This window comes from Cupressus sempervirens, chromosome 1 (assembly GCF_028749045.1).
Source record: "Cupressus sempervirens isolate cs-2001-9-10 chromosome 1, ASM2874904v1, whole genome shotgun sequence".
NCBI lineage: Eukaryota > Viridiplantae > Streptophyta > Pinopsida > Cupressales > Cupressaceae > Cupressus > Cupressus sempervirens.
Genome location: NC_143118.1, coordinates 894,239,035 through 894,264,477, shown reverse-complemented (window position 1 = coordinate 894,264,477; position 25,443 = coordinate 894,239,035). Strand labels below are relative to the sequence as shown.

The 25,443-nt window shown below is 35.1% G+C and overlaps 1 protein-coding gene across 3 annotated transcripts in view; it reads left to right on the top strand.

The window, feature by feature from the left end:
- Nucleotides 1-20,259, top strand: part of LOC149580741 (serine/threonine-protein kinase STY13-like) — a 36,980-nt gene extending 16,721 nt beyond the window's left edge. Inside the window, exons 4-7 of one of the 3 annotated variants that reach the window (XR_016354183.1) lie at nt 18,992-19,116; nt 19,212-19,370; nt 19,487-20,014; nt 20,132-20,259. Coding sequence is in view for 2 of the 3 variants with exons in the window: in XM_089793303.1 (XP_089649429.1) it covers nt 18,992-19,116; nt 19,212-19,370; nt 19,487-19,831 (629 nt within the window). In the remaining variant the exon portion in view is untranslated. Of the gene's footprint in view, nt 1-18,991; nt 19,117-19,211; nt 19,371-19,486 lie in introns of all 3 variants that reach the window. The other 2 variants (XM_089793303.1, XM_089793315.1) reach the window with 2 other exon arrangements.
- Nucleotides 20,260-25,443: the final 5,184 nt, after the last annotated feature.

Here is a 25,443-nt window from a genome sequence, read left to right as displayed (position 1 = left end):
TTGACATGGCAATAATGGTATAAACTTCCTACCTAGTTAGGATTCTGACCATAAAGAGAAAACAGCGAACCCAAAAGGGGAGACGAGCAAAACAATGCCTTTTTTTTTTGAGACCTTGTCATGGGTTCTATCTAGAGTCATTTGAATTGATGATTCACAGCAAATTATGTCCTATTTTAATTTGAGGGTCTGGAAAACTTTTGGCTTCCATTGTGAAGTCATTCTCATAAATTAGCTATATTAATAATTTAGCCATCTACATATAATATCTATAATGATTTTATTATTCTTGTTTTACCATTTATTTGTGTTTTGTTAGCATACTAGCAAACTCGTTCTTTGGCATCTTCCATATAAGTGCCCAAGACAAAGGCACACAAAAAAAAGTTTGACTGCTCAAGTCAAATGTATAATAGTGATTTACAAAAACAACAATTAAAGGTCATTCATAATGCAGTTATGACTAAATATAAAAGTAAGACAGTGATTAATTGAAGGCTCGGGATGAGAAAATGCCACAATTCTATAAGACAAAGATGACAAATAAATGGCAGTTATATGTTTTGTTAAGACAGTGATTAGGGAGTATAAAGCAGTAAAAAATTCACCCTTAAAGGGTGATCAAAAGACATGATCATTCAAATGGAGACCTCTTTTCAAAGAGATGTCTCCTCAAATTTTACATGAAGATTCCAATAAAAAAAAGTTATACATGAAGATATCAATGGAATAAGAAATTGGTGTCCAAGACACTGATGATGAAGAAAAATGGAATAAGGAATCATCATGTCTGATTCAAAATATGATATAGAGGAAATATAGAAGTCTATAATATTTTCAAAATTGATCGGTATGCAACAGGGTCCTATTTAATATTTACCTAGTTGTTTATAAATCACTTAGGATATTTTAAGTTGCTTATTTAATAATAATACCAGTTGATCAGATCATGGAGCCTTAGATAAAATTGCATTCAGAAATACGGCAGCCATTTATATTTAGTAGAATAATTGCTACGTGATATGATTAAGTCTATTCTACAATCTCTAATATGAATCATTGTTTGATTTATTTGACTAACTTGACAATCCACCAAGAGGTTATGACTAATAACCATTCATTAGATTTAATATGGCAATCTTATTAGAAGCAGGCAAGAAAACACAATAGGGATGCAGAAATAGGGGGCCTGTGCATTTAGAGGACGCCCATTGAGTTGGTTACTTGTGGGCACCCACTAATTGGTTGTTTGTGGGCCCCTCATTGAGTTGGTTGCTTGTGAGCCAAGGGGTTGGATTGAGTCAGTTGCTTGTTTGATGCTCTTGGCATAATTGTCGAGGATACTCTCCTGGTATCCTATGGTGTTTTCCCCACAAGTTTCTAATATTATTGAAGCTACAGTGTGCATGTTTACAAAGAGAAATCTTCAGTATCATTGTGTTTAATGACTCGTTGATTATTCTTCTAAGTTCAATTGCTAATATGTAATTTAGTAAAAGATTTCTCTTGTATATAAGTTGTATTTTTGGTTTTTTATTTATTTTTATTGGCAAAATTAGGGTTTATCCCAAAAGGGTAATATTACAATTGGTATAAAAATATTAGTCCTGTCAACCTGTGGGACGAACATACTTTATCCACTATTCAATTAGGGTTAACCACTCAGCCTTCGTCTTACTTTAATCAAATAATTAAATCAACGATTCATATAAGAGATTAAATAGTTGACTTAATCATATTGCATACCAATTATTCTGCTAAATATAAATGGCTTCTTTACTTCTGAATGCAATATATATATAAAACTCTGTGGTCTGATTGATTGGCAATTTAATTAAATAAACAACTTAACATTTCCTAACTGATTTATAAACAATAGATAGCAAATACAGCCCTGTTGCATATCAATCACTGTTGTAATTATTATAGACTGCTGTATTTCCTCTGTATTATATTCAGGATCAGACTTCCTTATTCCAGTTCTCTTCCTTGTTGATATCTTGGACACAATTTCTACACATCTCTATGAAAAGGGGCATCCTTTTGAGTGATCATGTCTCTTGACCTTTGAGAGTAAATAATTGCCATCCTTTACTAATGACTGCTTTGTACCCCCTGATTGCTGCCTTAACTAAACATCATTTACTTGTCATCTTTGCCTTGTATAGAATTGTGGTGCTTTGCTCATCCCATGCCTTAAGTTAATAGCAGTCTTATTCTATATTTAGTTGCTGCTGCATTAGATTCACCTTTAATTGTTGCTCTTGTGAATCACTATTATACATGACTTGATTGGTTAAACTTTTATTTGTATGCCTTTGTTTAGGTGCTTATTGGGAAGTGTGCCAAGAATGAGTATGTTAGTCAGTTAAAAAACACAAATGATTCCTCTTTGGCAGTGATTCATTAGAATACTAAATCATGGTGATTGTAATGATTTAAATGTATATGAATTTGACTTGGTAAATGAAAGGTGATTCAGACACCTTTTGATAGAATAATTTAATTATAAGAAAAAGAGCTACAATGTTGTCTTTAACCAAGGCCCTTTTGTCGTCAGTTTGGCGGGACATGACAAGGTGATCCATGAGTGACCTCAAATTGTCACATTTATGCCCTACCAAGTCATTAGTGATTGGTACCCTACTATTAATGAACGCCAGATATGTGAAGCTGAGTGCAAAGACATAAAAGGAGTCATACCCATGGACATATGATTAGTAGTATTATAGCAATATTCTCCGAAGTGCAACCACTTGACCTTTGCTACCTGCTGTTTGTGACTTTGTTTTTTTAATATCAATATCCTACAACCCACCTATTCACTATTTTTGTTTTTGCATTTGTTTGTGGTTGATATTTGGAACTAGGAGTGAGTTTGATACTTGTCAAATGAAACAATTGCCAAAAGGGGTTTAGGAGTCAATTTTTTTTTGTCACAGACAATGTTCTTAGGCTAAGCATGTAGCCTAAATATTTCTTTGAAAATCAAATAGGCTACTTGCTATGCTTTGGATATTGTAGATATGACAAGAAGTTGTGCAATAGTTACTCTATCCAACACGACATTAATTTATCCTTGCCATTTACTTTTAGGAGTCATATGATGAAATTTGGATACAATTGTTGGACTAACGGCAAATGCTCCCCTTCAAGATTTGTGACATGGTTTACGACCTCTTGTGTTGAATAAGTCTAGAGGTTGTATCAGGCATTGACTGGTTGATCTTTTGGTGCAACAACAACCCTAGCTTGTAACTAGTGGTATCAGAGCTTTGTCATAAGTTCAAATCTTCTCGGGTAGGGGGTGGGTTGTTGGACTAACTGCCAACATTCGCCTTTGGGATTCGTGACATGGCTTAACCACCTCTTATGTTCTATAAGTCTAGTGGTTGTATCGGACATTGATAAGTTGATTGTTTGGTGCAACGACAACCCTAGCTTGTAACAACACCTTCCCATTTTGGTTGGGAACAGGCAATAGTTGTGTCAAACCTGCAAGAAAAAATGCTTTGCTTTATTTTTCTGGCAAGTTTTGCATTTTTTGGTATGCTTGAATACTTCTGCTTCAAGCCCTTTTAAAATAATCTTTCTCTTATTTGCTTGTAACTCTTGGGCATGTTGCCATAGGTGCATAATGCAACACTTTAAAGTTTAAACCATAGTTTGCAAACTTTGCGAGTACGCTCTATTTTTTTTGTTGGGTGAGTTTTCACAAATTTAACTCATGTTTTTATAGACGAGAAACATGGGTAAAAATGTCCAAACATGTAAAACATTGTTTAAAATGTAGTTTTACATGTTTTTGCTATAAAACATTGCATTTTCTCTTTTGAGACATCATTTTTTAATTTAGACTTTTGTAATTGAAATTAAAAAAAAAGAAGGTTTCTATGAGAGATTTTTAACTTTTAGTACTTTCTAAATTGTTGTGATTTCGCTGAGTTTTTGTTATTTGCCAAGTTTTTCTTATGTTGTGGGCTTGCCAAGTACTCTCTGAGTTTGAGCTATGCTTCAAACCTTCTCCTTCATTTGAGATTCAGGCACTAGGAAAATTCTATCCTTATATAGAATGAGGCCATCTACGACTAAAAGTTTGTCATCCTTAACAATTTTTTGACAATTGCATTCTTAACGTACATTGTTATGGTGGAAACCTTCCAATCAACGAAAATGATGGGAGTGGAATGTAGAGTATATTGGAAATATTGTGATGTCAAATTGTTATTGCCTTGGTGCTGCTCTGAAAGGAGAAATGATATGCTAAGGAAAATGAAGCAGAAATAAGGATAGTTGTCATTGCTGTTTATTGTTTTTTACGAGTTCCAGATATTGACCACTTTGGCTAGCCGGCCTCCATCTATATTGGTGCCATAAACAGAATTATACAAAATTCCACTACCCACTGGGGACAAGGGGGTGTGTTTTGGGGGATGGGGAACAAAGGGCATAAGTCTGGGGACTGTGGGGGCAAGGCGGAGGGGGAGCACTGCTGATATACATATAGTACTTGAAAAACTAGTAATGAAAAGATGTAAAGGAATCACAGCAAAATCGCAAACAAAGAATACTAAGATATGAATTGTATCTGTCAAATATGACTGGTGATGATGACTGATATTTTATGGACAGTGATACTGTCATTCACCACTGATGCTGATGATGACTGATATTTTATGGACAGTGATACTGTCATTCACCACTGATGCTGATGATGGCTGATATTTTATGGACAGTGATACTGTCATTCACCACTGATTATATGAAACTGTTATACATTGAAATAACCATATATGAAAATGGAATTGGATAACGAATGGCTGGATAGATATTACAGTAGCAATAAAAATGGAAACACCACTGTAGAAACCCCAGTTCTGACTTTTTAGAGTAACCAGCCTAATTAGCAATAATGTATGCAATAGCATCTACAGACCCTCTAGCAAATATTTTTTGAAGACTATTCCAGATCTATGGACATTATTTTTTTCATACCTTCGGAGCAGATATTATTTTTAAGTTATTGCAGACCTATAAGCAGATATTATGGGTGAATTATTGTAGACGTTATGAGTTGAAATTTTAAAAGAAAATGAGCAGATTCTGAAGTAAAGTAGTGTAGACCTTTGAGCAGAAAATATTGAAGTTTATGAGCAGATTTGAAGCCTATTGAGAAGATTTGTGGAAGTGGATCATGTAAAGTTTCTGCAAATTCTGAACTTGAATCAGACTTAGATTGTACCTTTACTATGCTTGCTGTAGATAATCTTCAATGTACAGTCTTGTTTTAACAAAGAAATATAATTCTGGAATTGCTTTTAATTTCTGCAAGTTGTCTTAGGGCAGTGTTGATTAAGGAGCAGACTTCTATGTTTGTGTGTCCTTAAACCTTCAATCACGCCCTGTAAAGTTTCTGCAAATTCTGAATAATCAGATCTGAGATAAAACCTTCTTAAGCTTGCTGTTCTGATCTTCTTTAATGTCTGACCTTGAAAAGGAGATGATAATATTAATTGTCCTTCTGAAATGTATTTATCACAGCAAGTATTCGATTTGTGGCAGAGTCGCTTAAAGGAGCAGACTTGTATTCTAATGTGTGTCCTTTAACTACAACAATACCCTCCTGATATACCATAACCAAAGGGCATGTCCCTTAAAGGGACATGACCCTATCTAGGTTGGCCCACAATGTCTTCTCATAATTGGCGTCTAGAAGGAGATTTATTTTAACAACAAGCATAACTAATTAGTTAATGTTTAATGCTAACTTATAGTCACCCCAAAAGACCGCCGATCATGCCTATTCAAAGGGCAATGTATTAATAGCCTTTACAACGGTTTTATATGCAATAAGAGGAATGTGCGATCTGCACAGTCAGACTAGTATGAGGATCAAAGTTATAGTTTTAACATACCCTACCTAAATACCATACCCAAGGGGCATGTCCCTAAAAGGGACATGACCCTATCTAAGTTGGCCTCGAATGCCTCCTCAAGCCGCCCAATCAAAGTAAAGCCCATGTAAACAAACTTAACTAAAACGAGTTAAGGTTAACACACTTAATTACTAGAAGGGACACCGATCATGTCTAGAAGGAACAATATATATTCTAGGCTTTTCATAAGGTATTTCAACAATGCTAAGGTTTGTGCGATCTGCACATTCAGACCAGTATGTGATCAGAGTTATAGTTTTAACACTCCCTCTTAACTTGATACTCATACTGAGAGATTACATATCTAGCATCATCAATTACGATGAATAAGCTAGAATGATACTCTATATCTATCCGAATCTTTTTCTTAGCATGTGGTATTATTGAACACATGATACAATGTCATATTACTAAACTTGTGATATGACATATCACTGATACTAGTGATAATAGTATTGCAAAGAATACAATATATAGGATAAATCCGAAGAATAATTAAATTCTTCATTTATCCAAGATGTGACTCATACGTACTGGTATTCCTATATCACAACATGATCCTGAGTCAAGATCTACCAAAACGCAGGATACACTCTGGAGAATAAAATTCTTCCTTTATCCAAATTGTGACTTATAGACATAGCAATGTCTAGATCACAATGTGACTTTCAACTCATCTGGATCTTACAGTAGAACTCTACTGTTTAGCACATTATCTAAGAGATCGTCATCTCTCATAATGTCGTTTATACAAGTTTTCATTATCTCCGAGATCATCACCTCTAAAATAATGAATACAAATGGTGGAGCCCGTAACAGTCAATAGCCTGACAATAAAATTATTTTATTAATAATTTAAAGAATACAAATGAATTACAATTCAACCATACCAAGTCTTTTCTTTAAATGATCTATCTTCACTCAAGAGAAAGGTTTGGTGAGAATATCTACTGTCTAATCTACAGTGCAAATGTATTCTAATTTTACAGTATTCCTGTCTACCACATCTCTTCCATAATGGTAAAGAATTTCGATATGCTTGGACTTGTCATGGAAAACTGGATTCATAGAATGCTTGATGGAATTCTAATTATTACAATGAATAATCGTAGGATTCATGGCTTGACCAAATAATCCCACAAGTAACTTTCTAAGCCAAACTGCTTCCCAAGAGGCCATCGTTGCTGTAATGTATTTGACTTTTGTGGAACTTTGTGCTACTGAAGATTGTTTTTTGTATATCCATGATATCATTGCTGATCCTAAACTGAAACAACATCATCTGTCTGTAGAGAGTAGAATCTATGGAAAGGTGATTCTGCTACTACTTTAAGTTAGATTAGTTTCCATTGGAGAAAACATAGATTTGCAATTCCACATTTCAAATCTCTTCAAGATCTCTAATGTATACTTCCCTTGATTAAGTATAATGTTGTTGTACTTCCAATCCTAGGAAGTAATGAGGGAGTCCCAAATCTTTCATTTCGAATTCTCTAATTAGATCTTTCTTGCATTGATCTATGAGATGATCATCTCCTGTTATTAGTAAATCATCAACATACAGTATCAAAATTATCATATCATCTTTATCCCTTTTATAATATAGATTTGGATCGGCTTCATTTTTGGAGAATCCTAAGCCGGTGAGATACTTGTCAATTCTTTCATACCAAGCCCTTGGAGCTTGTTTAAGCCCATAGAGAGCTTTCTTGAGCTTGCAAACAAAAACTTTAGGATTATGAGTTTCAAATCCTTCAAGTTGCTCCATATATACCTCTTCTGTCATCTTTCCATTCAGGAATGCTGTTTTTACATCCATTTGATGTACTTTCTATCCCTTCGATGCTGCAATAGCTAGGACTGCTCTTACAGAGGTGTATTTGGTAACATGAGCAAATGTTTCTTTATAATCAATCCCTTCTTTCTGAGAGAATCCCTTGGCTACAAATCTAGCTTTATATTTTTCAATGCTATCGTCAGCAACATGCTTTATTTTAAATATCCACTTGGAAGAGACAACAGATTTTCCTTTAGGTCTAGGAACAAATTTCCAAACATCATTCTTCATAATGGATTGGTATTCTTCCGTCATAGCACCCTTCCAAGCCATATGTTTAATAGCATGGGAAACATTGGTTGGTTCTGATTTAGACAAATCATTCATGTTTGTTGTATAACTAGAAAATCTTTTGGGTCTTTTTCTTTCTTTGATTGTTCCGGATGGTGCAGCGAAGTTTTGTGCTTCCTCTACTGTCTTAATGGCCCAAAGTGGCCTTTTCTTAAAATTTTGAGTTTCTTTAAGATTAAGATATTGAAATTCATCTTCAATTTCTTCAGTGTTCTCCCTCTAGGACTCATATTCAGTATTTCTTTCAGAACTAGGTAATGGAGAGGGATCTTCAGAACTTAGGGCTCTTTTGAATGCTAAATCTTCTTTAAAAAATTACATCCCTACTAAGTTCAATATTTTTCTGACCAGGTGTGAAAATCCTATATGCTTTAGATGTTTCACTATACCCTAAAAAAATACCTTTCCTTCCCGAGGGTTCTAACTTAGTTCTCTTTTCTTTTGGAACATGTGTGTGTGTATATATATATATATATATATATATATATAAACCTTAGTAAAGACTTCTTTAGGAGTTTTATCTCTAAGGTAGGAGTGAGGACTTCTGTTTTGAATATAGACAATAGTACAAGAGGCTTCTACCCAAAGATAATATTGTAGATTTTGATCAAATATCATAGCTCTTGCAGCTTTTATAATTGTTCTATTCTTCCTTTTTGCTACCCCGTTTTGTTGCGGGTTATAAGAAATGGTATACTCCCTCATAATTCTCGTTTCTTTACAAAACTTTTTAAACAAATCTGAGTTGTATTCCCCTCCATTATCAGTCCTAAGAATTTTAATTTTATGTCTTGATAAGCTTTTAGTTAAGGTTTTAAATTCTTTAAATCTCTTCAGGATTTTTTCTAATTCTTTGCATTTTAAGAAGTGAATCCAAGTTTTCCTAGAGAAGTCATCTATAAAAAGTATATAATACCAGAATCCTCCAAGAGAAGGAACAGACATAGGTCCACATAGATCTGAGTGGATTAATTCCAAAACATTGTTAGTTTTTCTTGTACTATCATAAAATGGACTTTTGGTGTTCTTACCCAGAGTGCATCCTTTGCATATGCTTGAGTGATCTTTATTCAGTTTAGGTAAACTAGTAACCATCTTCCTCATAGTTGATTGTTAGTTTTTCTAGTGCTATTACGAAATGGACTTTTGGTGTTCTTACCCAGGGCACATTCTTTGCATATGCTTGAGTGATCTTTATTCAGTTTAGGTAAACCAATAACCATCTTCTCCATAGTTGATAAGGTTTTGAAATTTAGATGTCCTAGCCTTCTGTGCCATATTTCGTTTATATCAACAACTTCATGAATTAAGGCTTGAATAGGTCGACTAGGTTATGAATTTAATTCATACAAATACCCATTTCTTTGACCAATCAATTTTGCTTTCTTAAATGAGGAGTTCTTAACCCAGGTTATGACTTTATCGTCCATGAATGTAACATTATTTCCAGCTTCAAGTGCTGTAACCAAGATTAGATTCCTTTTTATTCCTAGTACATAGAGTACTCCTTTGAGAAGAAGAGAACTATCTGACTTTAGTTTCAAGGTGCAATTTCCAATTCCTTTGATAGAATGTGCTGAATTATCACCAATGGTGACTTCGCCATTAACCTTTTCTGATATAGAGTCTAGTGCTTCTTTGTATCCTGTAATATGTCGAGACGATCCACTGTCAGTCTCCCATGCTTTATTTGAGACTTTATTTGATAGTGCCGAATACAATACACGATTCTCAGGATCATAGTTATCTTCTTCCCTAGTAATGTTTGTATAGTTCACTTGCTGTTTAGAATTCTTAGGGCAATTAGATTTGTAGTGTCCAAACTTTTCGCATCTGAAGCATTTTATTTTGGATAGATCTCTCTTAGGTTAGTTATTCTTTTGATTACCCTTTTTCTTCTTGAAGTGCTTCTTCTTGCCTTTATAGGAATTTGTATTAAGAACATGAAGTTTTTCATCTTCTGTTTTCAATTTTCCTCCTTTCTTAAGTTTTCTGGATTCTTCTTGAAGACAATCTCCCTTAAGTCTATTGAAGTCAGGAAGACTATCACTGACACTTATTCCTTGTGCGAATGTTTCCCATGACTCTGGTAATCCATCTATAGCCATCAGTGTTAGTTCCGTGTCATTAATGATGGTTCCTATACTTGCAAGTTCATCTCTTAGACTGACAACCCTTAAGAAGTAACAATTCATCGATTCTCCCTTTTCTATTTGTATATGATTTAGTTGCCTTATTAGTGCGAGAACTCTAGTTGCATTGTTAACTTCATATACATTTAGTAATGCATTCATCATATCAAATACTGTTTGATGTTTCGTTAGCATGGGTACTATATCATTTTTCACTCCATCTAATATGATTTGAATGACTTTCCTATTTCTTTTACTCTAGATAGATTAATGAGGTTGAACAGTAGGTTGTCTAGATGTTGAATCAACAAATTGTTTTACATCATTTTCTTCAAGAATCATCATGATTCTAAATTTTCAGGCATCAAAGTGTTCTTTCCCACCAAACCTGTCCTCGGGTCTGATTGTGTATGCCATTGAAGATAGTAGAATGATGCTAGATATATATCAAGTCGGATTATTTAATTTGTAGAGCCTAGGTTTGACTACTAGAGCTTTGATACCATGTAAAGTTTCTGCAAATTTTGAAGTTGAATCAGACTTAGATTGTACCTTTACTATGCTTGCTGTAGATAATCTTCAATATACAGTCTTGTTTTAACAAAGAAATATAATTTTGGAATTGCTTATAATTTCGCAAGTTGTCTTAGGGTAGTGTTGATTAAGGAGCAGACTTTTATGTTTGTGTGTCCTTAAACCTTTAACCATACCCTACCTAAATACCATACCAAAGGGGCATGTCCCTAGAAGGGACATGACCCTATCTAAGTTGGCTTAGAATGCCTCCTCAAGATTGTCGCCTAATCAAGGTAAAGAACATGTAAACAAACTTAACTAAAACTAGTTAAGGTTAACACAATTACTAGAAGGGATGCCGATCATGTCTCGAAGGAACAATATATATGCTAGACATTTCATAAGGTATTTTAACAATGCCAAGGTCTGTGCGATCTGCACATTCCGACCAGTATGTGATTAGAGTTATAGTTTTAACAGATCAGATCTGATTCAAGAAGAAGATCAAACACTTCTCAATTTAGCCTTTTGGAGGTTGACGCCTCTTCAAAGAGATGGATGTCTCTTTTAGAGTTGATGCTTACTTGTAGTGATTGGTGTCTCCACTGGGTTGGTGCCTATGGATCATCAAAGTACCTCCTGTGGGTTGTTGCCTACAAAGATTGTAAGAAGTTTCTAATATGAAAGAAATTGATTTCCATGGTTTTCTACCACAAGGGTTTCCTTGTTTGTTCTTGCACATTTACTTGCTCAATCTTACATTTGGGGTTGATTAAGTTTATGAAGTATTGCTATCGTGATTAATTTAGTTTTGATTGCTACCCTACTCAAACTGTCTAAAGTGCTATTTGAAAGTTGCCTAGTACATATCCTCATCCCAAAAACGTATTTGAAGGTAACTTGATCTTAGATGAATCTTTGAGAAGTAGATTTCTTTAAGCAACTCATCAATAGGCTCATTAATCTTGGTAACTTGGATAGTTTTTTATAGTTCACTACTTTGTAGTCAATGCACATCCTACTTGTACCATCCTTTAGGCTCATTAATCTTGGTAACATGATAGTTTTTTTGATTGTCTTTTTGTTCAATACTTCGTAGTCCATGGACATCCTAGTTGTACGATCCTTTTTATTAGCAAGTACCACATATGATCCAAAAGGGAGAGAACTAGGTTCGATGGGATCCATCTTATATATTTTTGTAATAGTCCTTTCTATATCTTCTTTCTCTACATGGATGGTGGTAGGGGTGGTCGTGATTGGCTTGTAGTCAAGTTTTAACTCTGATATTTGAAACCTCCCATTTGGTTGAAAAATTGAGCGATAGCACTGAGCACAATAGTGTGGTTATCAAAAATTGTTTCAATGCCAACATGATGAGTATGGTGCTTACACAAGATTAACTAGTATATATGCTTTTAATCACAGAACAATTGGTCTCCCATGCAACATGCCTTTAGAGAAGGTGCTCTCCATGCTTGTGATTGTTTAAGGTGACATATTTGGAATATCTCTTAAGTATCATATCATCTCCTTTAGATTTGAATTATAGCTCCATGGACTCATTGTGAAATTCTCCAAGGGAGTGTAACTATTGTGTTCCTAGGATCAAATTTGCTTCTTTAAGTCCCAAAATACATAAATCATTAATATCTTAGAAGCCAAATGATAACGTGAATTATAGAATTACTTTGGTGTATGGAATAGTGAATCCATTAGCGACTGTGATAGTGAACCCTACAAAGTCTTAGCTTCCAATCCTTACTTAACTACTAGGCCTTCATTAATAAAGATATCGGTAGCTCCACTACCAATTGGCATCATGATCTCTTGGCCAGATGACTCCCCATATACCTTGAATGGGTGATATTGAGGTTCTCTCAAATGAGCCACAAGTGTTCTGATGCTAGAGTTTACATCTTCATATGCCAATTTCCTTGGCTCATGCTCAACAATCTACTCCTTTGCACTTATTGTAGCTTTGGTTCTTTAGGACTAGTTTCCTTATTAGGTTCCACCTCAAAGTAAATGGATTGGGTTGTTGCCAAGGCATTTCTAACAAGATTTCCTTTGTTCGATGCAACTTTTTCACGGCGAAGTGTTATGATGTAGGTTTCTAAGTTTTTGAGTTGAAAATTCCAATGAAAATTTCCTTTCTATGGTCAAGTAATGGGTGTTCTTTTCTAAGAAATTTTGTTCATTTGAATAGACAATTCAAGCATTAAAGCTCTCTTAATAGCTTTCTAAGTGATGATTGTGCAAAGGCTTTAACTAGACCCTTGAGTGGTTTATATGGACCTTCAACAAAGAGAAAAATGTTCCTCTTTTCTAAGATGTTGCGTACCATAAATGCAATTTGTTAGAATTTTACTACATATCCATCTACTAAGATTTGCCATGTGATTTTGGCAAGCTATTTGAAATAACTTTTTTCATCCCACTGTTCAATATCTGTCCAGTCACCTTTGGCTAAAATCATCAGAAGTCTACAAGTTTATGCCCTTGTGTGATTAGACCGCGGTGCCACTAATCATGGGCACCACCCTCAAGTGTAATGTGGCAAACTGGATGGCATCTCTTCCACCATAGGGTTGAATAATGTAGGCTTGCAACTTTTTCAAACAAGCTTTTGTAGATATATGTTACTGTTGCCATCAAAGGTAGTTGCATTTAGTTGTCCATCCTTGCTTCAGTTCTCAAGCCATAACATAAGTTTTATGAAAGCAGTTATTTCAAAGGCAACCAATTGCCTCCATATATAGCACTATTAGGTCACAAATTCCAATGCCCCATTTTGCCTCTAAAAGATAACATTAAAATGTGAATGGGATTTCTCCCCTAAATAACCTCCACTTTGCCATGAACTTATAATTCCTCATTTATGAGATGTAATCGAATTTTCTGTTAAGAAACTGTCAACAGTGTCAAGTGTCTTGTAATGTACCAATGCAGATTAGTCACAAAAATTCACCCTTGTATTTGTATGCAATATTCCTCACACTATATGCCAACCTTCCATCGTATGACAACTCGCTACAACTCATATGGCTCCCACTCCACCATACCTGTACGACGCTTGGTCTAACATCCATCTGCACAACACTTGGTCTCATATCAACCATATGACACTTGTCCACAAGACACTCTTGATCTATTCCCTATGGCACATGAGTGTTGACAACCGACTCTTGATGGAAAAGCTTGTATGATAAGGTGTTGTATCGCTTACGAATACAATGCTTACACCTGTATGGCAAGTATCATGATCCCCAGAACCACACATGGGGACATAATAATTAATAGTTATGACAATGAAATGAATGGTTTAATCACCCATTTGGTGTAGTCAATGATTGCCCAAGTATGAACATTTGCAATGGTTACACTGTCTGATGTAATGTAACATCTTAAAATAGTAACCGCAACAAATTCTATGGGGGATTAAAACTGAGCCCATTTGTTGGCCATTATATGGTCTTTTGTATGCCAAGAAAAGGTTACCACCATATCACTAACAAATCAGCCCTAGTGTTATGTTCTCTTTTAAGCTGTTTTGGGTTTATAGAAACACAATGATCTATTTTGAATGACTAGGGTAGCCCAAACTTGTGGGTGCTATTACACTTACATGTGCTTGGTGTAGATATTCTATAACAAATTCACTGTGACAAGTCTTAACTCATTCAGTCACCTTCAGTTTGTTACCCCCATGAGGATTGCTCAAGAATGTGATCAACATTCAAATACAAGAGTTGTTCGAGGGCTGAAACCCTGAAATAAATTGTGGTTTTTGAATACAGGAATTAAAGGACAATAACTGATAGAACATCAGGAAACATAGCATGTATACAACAGCTTGTGCTGGAGACAATATGCAGAAAGCTCCAAAAAATCAAGGCCTAGTCTTTTCTAACCACTAGCTCCTTCACAGTTTACAAGCTCATTGCCTTCTCAAAGGTATTGAGGACACTCATCAACAACAAGAGTGTTTTTGATGCCTGCAAATAGCTCCACATCTTACTTAGTCATAGCTCTATTTGCATTAACCACATAACCAAGGAGCATAGGAGGTAAAGATTTTTATTACAAAACTCCAAGAGGATATGTTTATGCAAGAATTTAGCAAGACATTGAATGGAAAAGCCCATATTGCATTAGATTCCGTAAGGATAGGAACAATAATTCTCCAGCTTCTTGAATTGACTCGGATTCTTCTAATGAACATCTCCACTTTGATTGGAGCTGAACCTGTCGCATACATACTGCTCAAAGGCCACTTCTCGCTCCTTAGTGATCAGATCACTTCTGAACCTTCTACATCTAGATTTTGTGGCATTTATATTCTAAAATTTACACTTCTATACTAACAATTACTGAAGAGATGATCGTGTCCTTTACCTGCCTTTTTGGTTATTCACCAATGTAAATGTTATCAAAATGATAGAGAAATAGGCATTGGCCTGCAGTGCAGTGGTTTCTGCTTCTCTTTGTAATAGCAAGATCTTGTGTCCAATTCCTGAAATGGGAGGTTAAATAAACTTAATATAAAAAGAAAGATGAGAGAGAAATGGTTAGTCATGGAAAATAGCTATTGCGGTGATCACTCAGGTATTTAAAACTTTCATTTAGTGAAAAGATGCATAAAAAAGCAGTATATCTAAAGAAAATTGTTGTAAGCAAGCCCTTATGTTCTCCATCAATTCTTGATAATTGTGAGACAAGGAAATCTAAGGCATAAGCTCAGGAAAAGCTTTGATAAATGGGAAAAATGCTGGTGGTTGAAATGCCCAAAGCAGTGGATTTTCTGAAAAAAATTGTTCCTCTATACTGATAAATTCTTTGAGGTACCTACCCACTTTGTAGGCCTCTTGGTAGGGTGACTTAAGGATAAATAGATAAATCTTTAGTAGTATTTTTACAAAATATGATATGTCTAAAGAAAATTGTTGTATGGAAACCCTTTTCTCCATGAATTCTTGATAGTTGTGAGACAAGGAAATCTGAGGCATAAGCTCAGGAAAATATTTGATAAATGGGAGAAATGCTGCTGGGTGAAATGTCCAAAGCATTGGATTTTCTGAAAAAATTGTCCCTCCCCTATACTGATAAACTCTTTGAGTTGCCTACCCACTTTGTAGGGCTCTAGCAGGGTGAATTAAGGATAAATAAATAAATTTTTACTAGAGAACAAATGCTATGGAGATGATTTGGTAATAAAGTGCTCCATCATGCAAGATCTCATTTTAAAACTATATATCAAAACAAAACTGTTGTATGGAAGCCCTTATCTTCTCGATTGATTCTTGATAATTGTGAGAGAAGGAAATCTAAGGCATAAGCTCAGGAAAAGCTTTGATAAATGGGAAAAATGCTGGTGGGTGAAATTCTCAAAGCAGTGGATTTTCTGAAAAAATCGTTCCTCTCCTATACTGATAAATTCTGTGAGATACCTACCCACTTTGTAGGCCTTTGGGTAAGGTGAATTAAGGATAAATTAAAAAGTTTCTACTAGTGGAAAATAAATGCTATGGAGATGACTTGGTAATAAAGTGCTCCCACACCGTGTAAGATCCCACTTAAAAACAAAATACTAAAACATGATTATGAACTAAGGGTAATAGAAAAATGGTCAACTGTGGAAAATAGTTGCTATGATGACGACTTGGTAATATAAGTGTTCCCACGTAGTGCTAGATCTCATTAAAAAACAAAATACTAAAACAAGACCACCCTATGGAAGTCTTGAATACTTACAATTAACAAATATTTAGTGATCTTGGGTTTAAATTAGAACCCCACATTGATGTTAACTGCAAGATGAGGAAGGCTTCAAGTGCATACATTCTCCTAAAGCCTTTGTTGTGGGGTTTTCACACCATCGCCCCATTGCAAATGGGGCCCCCCTTCTGTCTCTCGGTCTTGCCCTTTTGGCTTTAGTCCTTGGTAGTATTGGGCTCGGTCTTTAAGGTCCCCTTTTTCAAATGAGAATTGGTAAAATTGGCTAAATTTGGAAAGTGTTGTCCATGTGGCTCTGAGAGTGGAAATTGTTTGAAATTTCTCCTTCATGAAAAATGAAAAAGGACTAAGTGTTGGAAATTTCTCCTCTAGATCTCAAAATTCACCCTCTTCAAGTGTGCTCCCAAGACTGGAAAAATGATTGATGATGATAAACAAAAAGGGTAATTCTTCAAAAATGTAAGAAAAGACGTAACAGTGAATTTAAAGCATTTGAAGAGAAAGGAGGAGAAAGGCTCAAGTTCTAGAAATTCAAGAAAGACGCTCAAATCTAAAATTCTAGTACCAAGATCAAAGTACTAAGTGATCTGGTCCCTAGACATTCAAGGTTCAAAGATCAAAGTTCAAATCCAAGAATATAAGAACATGGCAAAGGAAGTTCAATATGAAGAAATTCTAGAGTAACGTAATCATCAGCAAGGGATTCCAATCCATTCTAGGGAGATAAATTTCCAAGCAAGTACATGGAAGACAAGAATGTTCGAGAGATTTTTCAGAAAAGTCAATCAAAGTTGGATCTTACTTAAAATTATGTAGTTGGAAAAGAGTCGAGCTTACATGGCCTCCATCATCATTTCATGACATCCAATTATCTTTGATGAAGAACTAAGGTCTGCAAGTCAAACTAATTTGCATTCAGAGAATGGAATCAAGAATAATTTATTCAAGGAAGACTGAGCATTTATCGAGTAATGGACATGCATAGTGGATATTTATTGCACCCCACTCTCTTTCTGTGCAAGCATGCATAGTGGGAATTCATTACCCACTATGGTAGTGGATTTCTTATTGCATTAATGTAGATTCCTTTTCTTTGCCCTAACCCTAATTAGGGCTGATGTGGCACGATCTTGGCCATCGGTTATTGTGATCATTTGAGCCACCTATTCTAATCGAGGACCTATATAAAAGCCTCACCTCTCATTTGTAAAGGGGGGGATTTTTTGAGATTGTTGCTATGAGCTACTGAGATAATAATGTTTTCATTGGAGCTTGGTGAATACTTGATGTGTCTTCGTGCTTGCTTGTTCTCTTAAATTCCTTCAATTAGATTAAGTTTAGCCTAGTTAATGTGTGGTGATTACAATGAAGAATATGATGGTGTATTGAGATTTCCTCTGGTTCATACTTTTGACGTTTTAGTGATTCTAACCCGTTGTGCAAAGTTAGCCTAAACCCCTTTCATGCATATGCTTAACTTCTATCAATCGTATACATTGTTCTTTATGATGGCGTATGCGGTGGTATAAAAATCTTTGGCATAACCTTTGAAGATTGCACCAGTTCACGCGTAGTTGTAGTATAACTTGGCGAAGTGGAGCTTGGTAATTTGAGGAATTTGTCCACTAGAGTACTATTTATTGTCATCGCTACCCTTAGGATTAGAATAGAATTCCTGAACCCTATCCTATTTAAATTCTGCATATTTTGTGAAAACTCCAAAAGTACTTCATTGCAAAACCTTAAGATAGTTCCCACATCCAGTATGGCTTGAAATGAATTTGAATAAACACGTAAGGCCCCTTGTGATCATTAGCAAATCACATCAACCACCGATCTTATCCACAGTCAAGACCTGGCATTAAAGGAACCTTGTAGTCATCATATGATCTTTTAGCAATCTTAGCATACACGAGACTTTATTCAAGAGAGGATAAGATATTTTGGTATTTTGTTCTACTGTTTGGTGGGTCATAAAACACACATCAACAGCCTTGCCAATTGGGAAAGAGGCTAATGGATGAAAATTTCCTTTTCTCCACTAACAAAAACTTGGAGTTGCTTGTGTGCTTTATGGGTACCCTGGCTTGTGATTAATTACTGATGTACTTGAGCCAAGTTTCTTAGAGAAATGGCTACTTGTGAAAAAACTGTAAGCATCCTGGTGATTGTTTCGAGTTTTAGAAATATTCACATTATGGAAAATCCCAGTGAAACAAAAAACTTAAATTTGGCATTCACTATAGCAAATTGCTTATTGAACAAACTTCATAGTCACGTAGAGTATTTGTGCATCTATATCAGTTCAAGTCTGTTGGAGTGATTTTTTTGAAGGTTTCAAAAGATGTTTGCTTTATTGTATACCATTTGTCTTTTCTGATGATCTCTATCTATCCGTGAAATCTGATTCAATTATAATGTCTTGGATATACCTAATGATCTTCTCAGCTTCCAGTGGCTTATGCCATCCGGTAGACATATTTGAGACAGACTTATAAGAGTTCATGCTTAGTATGCTGACTGAAACTGCCTATTCTTTACAGATAATTTTCTGTTGACAGCTGACCTTAAAAGAGTAAAGCTTGTAGATTTTGGGCTGGCAAGAGAAGAGACACTAACAGAAATGATGACTGCAGAAACTGGCACTTACCGATGGATGGCTCCTGAGGTCCTTATTGTTTTTTCATATTTGTTTCTGAACATTTAACTGGTCGATTTAATAATCTGAAAGACAAAATTATTTAGTTTATTTAAATTGTGCAGTTGTACAGTACTGTAACATTAAGACATGGAGAAAAAAAACATTACAACCACAAGGTAGATGCATATAGTTTTGCAATAGTTTTGTGGGAGCTTTTGAGAAATCGCATGCCATTTGAAGGGATGTCAAATCTCCAAGCAGCATATGCTGCTGCTTTTAAGGTATTTGATTTTGGTTTTACTATTTATTAATCGTCTTCTTTTGTCTCTCTAATGTGGGCTGATGTTGCTTAGATGATATGAGATTTACAAAAGCTGAGAAAATATAATTTTTTCAGAATGTGAGACCGAGTTCAGATGATCTTCCAGAAGAGTTGGCTTCAATCTTGGAAGCCTGCTGGGCAGAAGATCCAAATATCCGTCCCAACTTCACCCATATAGTACGTAGGCTTAGTTTGTATCTTTCATCCCTTTCGGGTCCTGAAAAGATGCCTCCACCACTAGTTAGTGCTTCAAAGAACAGCATTCTGCCGCCAGAATCTCCAGGGACAAGTTCCCTAATGGCGAAGCAGGAGGACCAAAGTGAAGATGGCAATGGAAAATCAGTAAACAAATCCCGAGGATGCCTTTCATGTTTCAGTCGCTTGTTCCAATCAGAGGGTCAAAATGGACTCATAGAATGATGAGAGCAAACTTTCCTCCTGCAAATATGACATTGTAATGATAATGATTTAGGAGATTATCAATTCACTCTCTTTTCCACAGGCTTGATGAAGGTCAATTCTTAGCAATTCATATATGTAATTGAACGTCAAACAATAGCCCACAAATTTTCAATATTTGTTTGCCTTAAAATGGGATGAGATGTAAGTTGATTTTCAACTTTCAATATTTCCATAAATTATATTGTTAGAGTCGGCAAAGAAAATGTACATTATCAATTAACTTGGAGAATGATATATTTAATTTCTGTGGACATCCAGGCATGAAGTTTGAATCTTCTGTCACCAGATGGATAGGTGTAAGTTTGATCACTCTGACAGTACAAACACAATCCTTGCAAAATTAGTTAATGCAGATGCATACAATCAGCAATTCCATGCTTCGGTGATGAGTATTTTGTTGGTTGGTTCCTGGGGATACATCAGATCATTTCTTTAGTAACTCTTGTATATGTTTTGGTCAAGGGCCTTAGGTTGTTATGTGTGTTTTGCATTATAGATCTATGGAAGCTTCGAAGTTATTGTATACATAGAATGTGTAAACTGAAAGCATCCAATGAAGGTTTGTGGTAGTCATATTTGTAGATTGAATAGCCATCCGTTGAAGGTTTGTGGAAATCATACCATCAAATCATAAGAACACTGTACAGAAGTTATTTTTTTGTAAGTTGTGCAACTGTAAGCACCCCTAATGAAAATCTATGGTGTGATCAGAAGAAAACTATAGCAAGATCTAATAGTAGCTGTTATCACTGTTTGTATAACCCCTTTACTGCAGATTTCTTAGCTATAAGTCATAATGGTCAACTTTGACAATTCAGGGCAATTGTCAATATTATCTTTTTATATATACCCCATTCTATAAATAAAAGTTAATGGTTCTCTTCTCTGCATGCATTCATTCCTTTTTCATAACATGGATACCCTCAAATGGGAGAAACAATTATACACACACACACACACCTGCTATAGGTGTCTTATTGCAACTAGCATCTGCATGCATGGTTTGGAGATTATTTTCTCTAATTTTACGGACACAATCAAATTAATAGAAACTTAACTTTATTTAAGAATCACATATCAATAGCTTGAAATGAACATATAAAACATGAATGGCATTTAGGAGTGTCTTAAACTCTTGGATTATTGGAATCAAAACAGTTAAGTGACATCAATTTTTGGTATCTTTAATTTCTTGTGGGCCCTTGAAATCAAGTTATTGTAGAAAATGACTACCATACCACTTAAGCATGTCCAATGGCAATTAGTTTCCAGCATTCATGTGTATTAATATCAGTATGGGTGTGCATGTATTGCATTATAGTTTTATTTGCAAATAATTGATGTGTATGATTGAAATTCATCTATGCAAGAGGCTTCTATTAAGCCCATCGACTTCTTTGTGATGTTTGCTGCCCAATTTTTATGTATGATGTCCTTAGAGTGGCCAAACTGTTGTACTGTAAACTACTGTGATCTTTGGTTTGTTGCAAAATTGAGTGAATTTGCAAGGGTTACCCCTCTGTTGCTTGCACAAGTCGATTTGGTCAAAACAAGTTTCCTGGATTATTTTGAAGTTTGCAACTTTGCTTGCATATCCATAGAGATGTGTTGGACTAACTGCCAACGTTCTCCTTTGGGATTCGTGACATGGCTTAACCACTTCCTGTGTTTTATAAGTCTAGTGGTTGTATCAAGCATTGATAAGCCGATCTTTTGGTGTAACGACAACTTTAGCTTATAACAAGTGGTATTAGAGCTTGGTCACAGGTTCGAATCTCCTTGGGTAACGCTGAGGGGGGGATTGTTGCACTAACTACCAACGTTCTTCTTTGGGATTCGTGACATGGCTTAATCGCCTCCTGTGTATTATAACTCTAGTGGTTTTATCAGGCATTGATAGGTCGATCTTTTGGTGCAATGGCAACTCTAGCTTGTAACAAGATGTACAATACCATCCTTGACATATTTGACATCATCACAATCCATTTTGCAAACTTTATCCATCGCAAGTGATAATGCATATGAATGCTCCAAAGATTAAGAAGGGTAGGTAAGATCATGATAGTCCTTCAACTTGACTCGATTCTTCAAAGTAGATGCAATGACCTTTCTAGAACATTTGTTATTTGCCTAAAATAATGTTTTTTTAAAATTGTCTTTGGTAATAATATTCACCAATCTTGTTCTTCATAGTGCTATTTCTTCCTTAATGATCTTATCATGATATATGTAACCTCAAACACAATAAAGGAATATCTCTTCAAAATCATACTTGTGAAGTTCATTTGGGATTTTGCATTTGTTGATCATGATACCCCACACTATTCCCTCTACTAGCATAAAACAGTTGAAAGAAAATGACCTCAATTGAATGTGTTTGTCATGATTGTCATTTTGTTTGTCTTTGCCAAAACATATGTAAATTATGCTAGAAGCCTTCTTTCATCATTCCTAAATGCTTTCTGAAGGAGGAAGGTGGAAAGTGCAGCGTTAATTCTTTCTTATAGCTATCCCAAAAGGATAGGAAAAACTTGGAAAATAGTTGTGTGTGTGTGTGTGTGTGTGAGAGAGAGAGAGAGAGAGAGAGAGAGAGAGAGAGAGATGTTTAAACTACCACCATTCTATCAACACCATCCATTGATGCATACCAATGTGCAAGCAATACTAAAAGTCAAGTTCATATAAATGCCATTTGACCATGCAAGGAAAACGTGCAATCAACAAGGAGCTAGTGATTTGGTCGAAGTGAGTTCACTAAAGAAACATCGAAAATATCCTTCATTCAACTAAATGTTGATTGTACTATATTTTAAGCGAGGGATTGAAGAGACCACACTATACTCCAAAGCAACAACTAATCCACCATAGAGACCCACAATAAATCAGCAATTACTTTGATAGCATTATGAAAATAATTTAAACAAGTTTCTCCTTAACTAATTTAATTTAATCTCTTCTTTAATGAATCCAATATCTAACCCTTCTACAACTAAGAAGGCTATAACCTTTTATAGTTGTTCAATTACAACAAATGGCTAAGATTAATTTAAGATCAAGGGCCAAGAATTACCCAATATAAGCCCTATTTAGGGTTGCCACACCATAATACAATTACATGAAGGCACCACCTTGTGCCAATAGGAAAATTCCAATTCTTTTGAGAGCTAGCGAAGAAATTGTACACTTGGCATAATATGGTTAAATGAGTTTGAGTACATGTAACTGAAACTTTCTGATTGGTAGAGGACAAGGGGTTTCCACTTCAACATGCTTATCTTGTAGACTAGATCAATACTTTAGTGATGAAAAAACATCTCTCGATACTCAATATTTCAAGTCTTCAATTGTGATGGCATATTCCCAAATTGCTTCATCTTCTCAGATTTTTTTCCATCTTTGTTCTTGAAATTTTTCTCATTGCCATGATTTGAACTTGATAGTACTTGCAAACACGTCTCTTTTGGTGCATTGACCTTGATCCCCATGAACTGATGAATTCTTCATTTAGTTGGATTTGTCAAGAACTTGGATTTTTGAAGGAAATTCAAGTTTTGACAATTTCTTCCACTTGTAAATTCTAATTTTTCTGTTCTTTCTCGTTCTTTTGTTTCTTGAACTTCATCGTCAATTTGAATTATAAATGATGAAATGAAGGATATTTGAAAGTTTGCATGATATACAAATACATTTAGATTCAACTTTTTGGTTGTATTAAAGAAAGTAGGCAAAGTGCAACTTTGATCATGGATTTTCTCCAAGTTTTGGATTTAATAAGGCTTGATGTTTATAGAATCTGCCCAGATTTGGCCTTTTCTCCAACATTTCATCTTTCATTTGAAGAAAATCAATGAGAATTCTACCCTCCTTATTCCAAAACTTGTTGCCCAAGATGCTCTGATTGTTGTCAAGATGAAATCGCTACCTCTAGGTGTTAAAGATTTGCCTTTCGAAGAGGATCCTTTTGCTAGGAGAGATCAATCTTCTTTGATTTGATGAGAAATGAGCTGTGTTTAGTTCTCTTAAATAGGCGATTAAAAAGGTGGAAAGATACGAATTTGGTTAGGGTCTTATAAATATTAATTTCTACCATGTTGAACTCTAGAATTAATATATTTTTATGATTAATACATTTTCCATTTCGATGTTTCTAGAATATTAGGTTAAACTCTCTCGTATGTAGGCTATCATAGAAGTGTCTAGATTTAGGGTGTTTTGTTTCTTGTTGGTTGGAAAAGGATTTTTTTTAGATTTTTAATATTGCCTATAAAAGACATTTGTAAGTAACTTTTGGACAATGAAATAAGAAAATTAATTTCTATTGTGCTACAACTCATTGTATTGTTTTGTTTTTCTCGTCCTTCTGCCCACCCATCAAAGCGGTATAAAAGCCTAGACAAAATCAAAGATCAACGGTCAATGCATAAGGATTCTGTAATGCCCTGCTAGGGAACCCAAAAGAAATTAATCTAAAGTTTCACTAAGTTTGCCAAACATTTTTTTTTGAAAGATAATAATAACATCAATAGATAACATAGCGGAAATAATAACTCACATACATACAACCATCATAAACATATTACATCTCTTAAGGGTCCCATGACGTTGAATCACACATATATATAAGTTTTATTAATACTAAATCCGATACTTAACAATTCCACATCATAGAATAACTACAAGTACAAATCCACTTAAATAATATACGATTATATAAGATGCCACTTGGCAATAATAAAAATGCATAATCATCAGCTGTACAAGTCACGGGGTATGAAAAGCTTAAAGAATATACATCAAGAATAAAATACATCATCTCATAATTACTTTGATAATAAAATACAATACAATAGAATATAACTATCCAATAGAAAATACAAGATCATAAAGAAAAGAACAACTGCTCAAGCACATCCAACAACGACATCCAACTGTCAGATCTCAATGGTATAAGAAACATCACCACTCGATCTCGTAGAACCTAAATGGCCCACTCCCATTGTGCTGAGGAGATAATCTTAAGTCTCATACATATATCAAATCCAACAGTCATAACCAAAATCTAGGTCAAGGAAAACCTAATGGAATCTATCTCAAGGGTACCGAGACACAAGTAACCTCTAAACCCAGAGGCAACAACGACATGTAGGAAATCTAGTATGTAAGTGTGCAAGTGTCATCGTATGAGCCAACTCTAAGGTTACCCTAATAGCCTCTCTAGACTCTCACCCACTAATGTCTCGATACAGACAGACAAGGCATACTAACGAGGCAAGGTCGCAACCAAGCATCTTCTCTTCTCCCATCCTAGCGTGTACTAGCACTTAAGGCATGGGCAAGAAAAAACATTGACTCTTATTAATTCATTTAATCTTATTTAATGAAATTTTATCACTTATTAAAACAACTTACAATGGGTTACCTAGGCAACCTCTTTAGGGCTACGACCTCCATTGCAAGCCACTTCCCAACGTACACATAGATTACCTACCCTAAGCTCATGAAAAATACAACTCATAAAATCACACTTTTCACCTCAGTCCTTTACAAGCAACTAGAAAGCACCTAAAGAC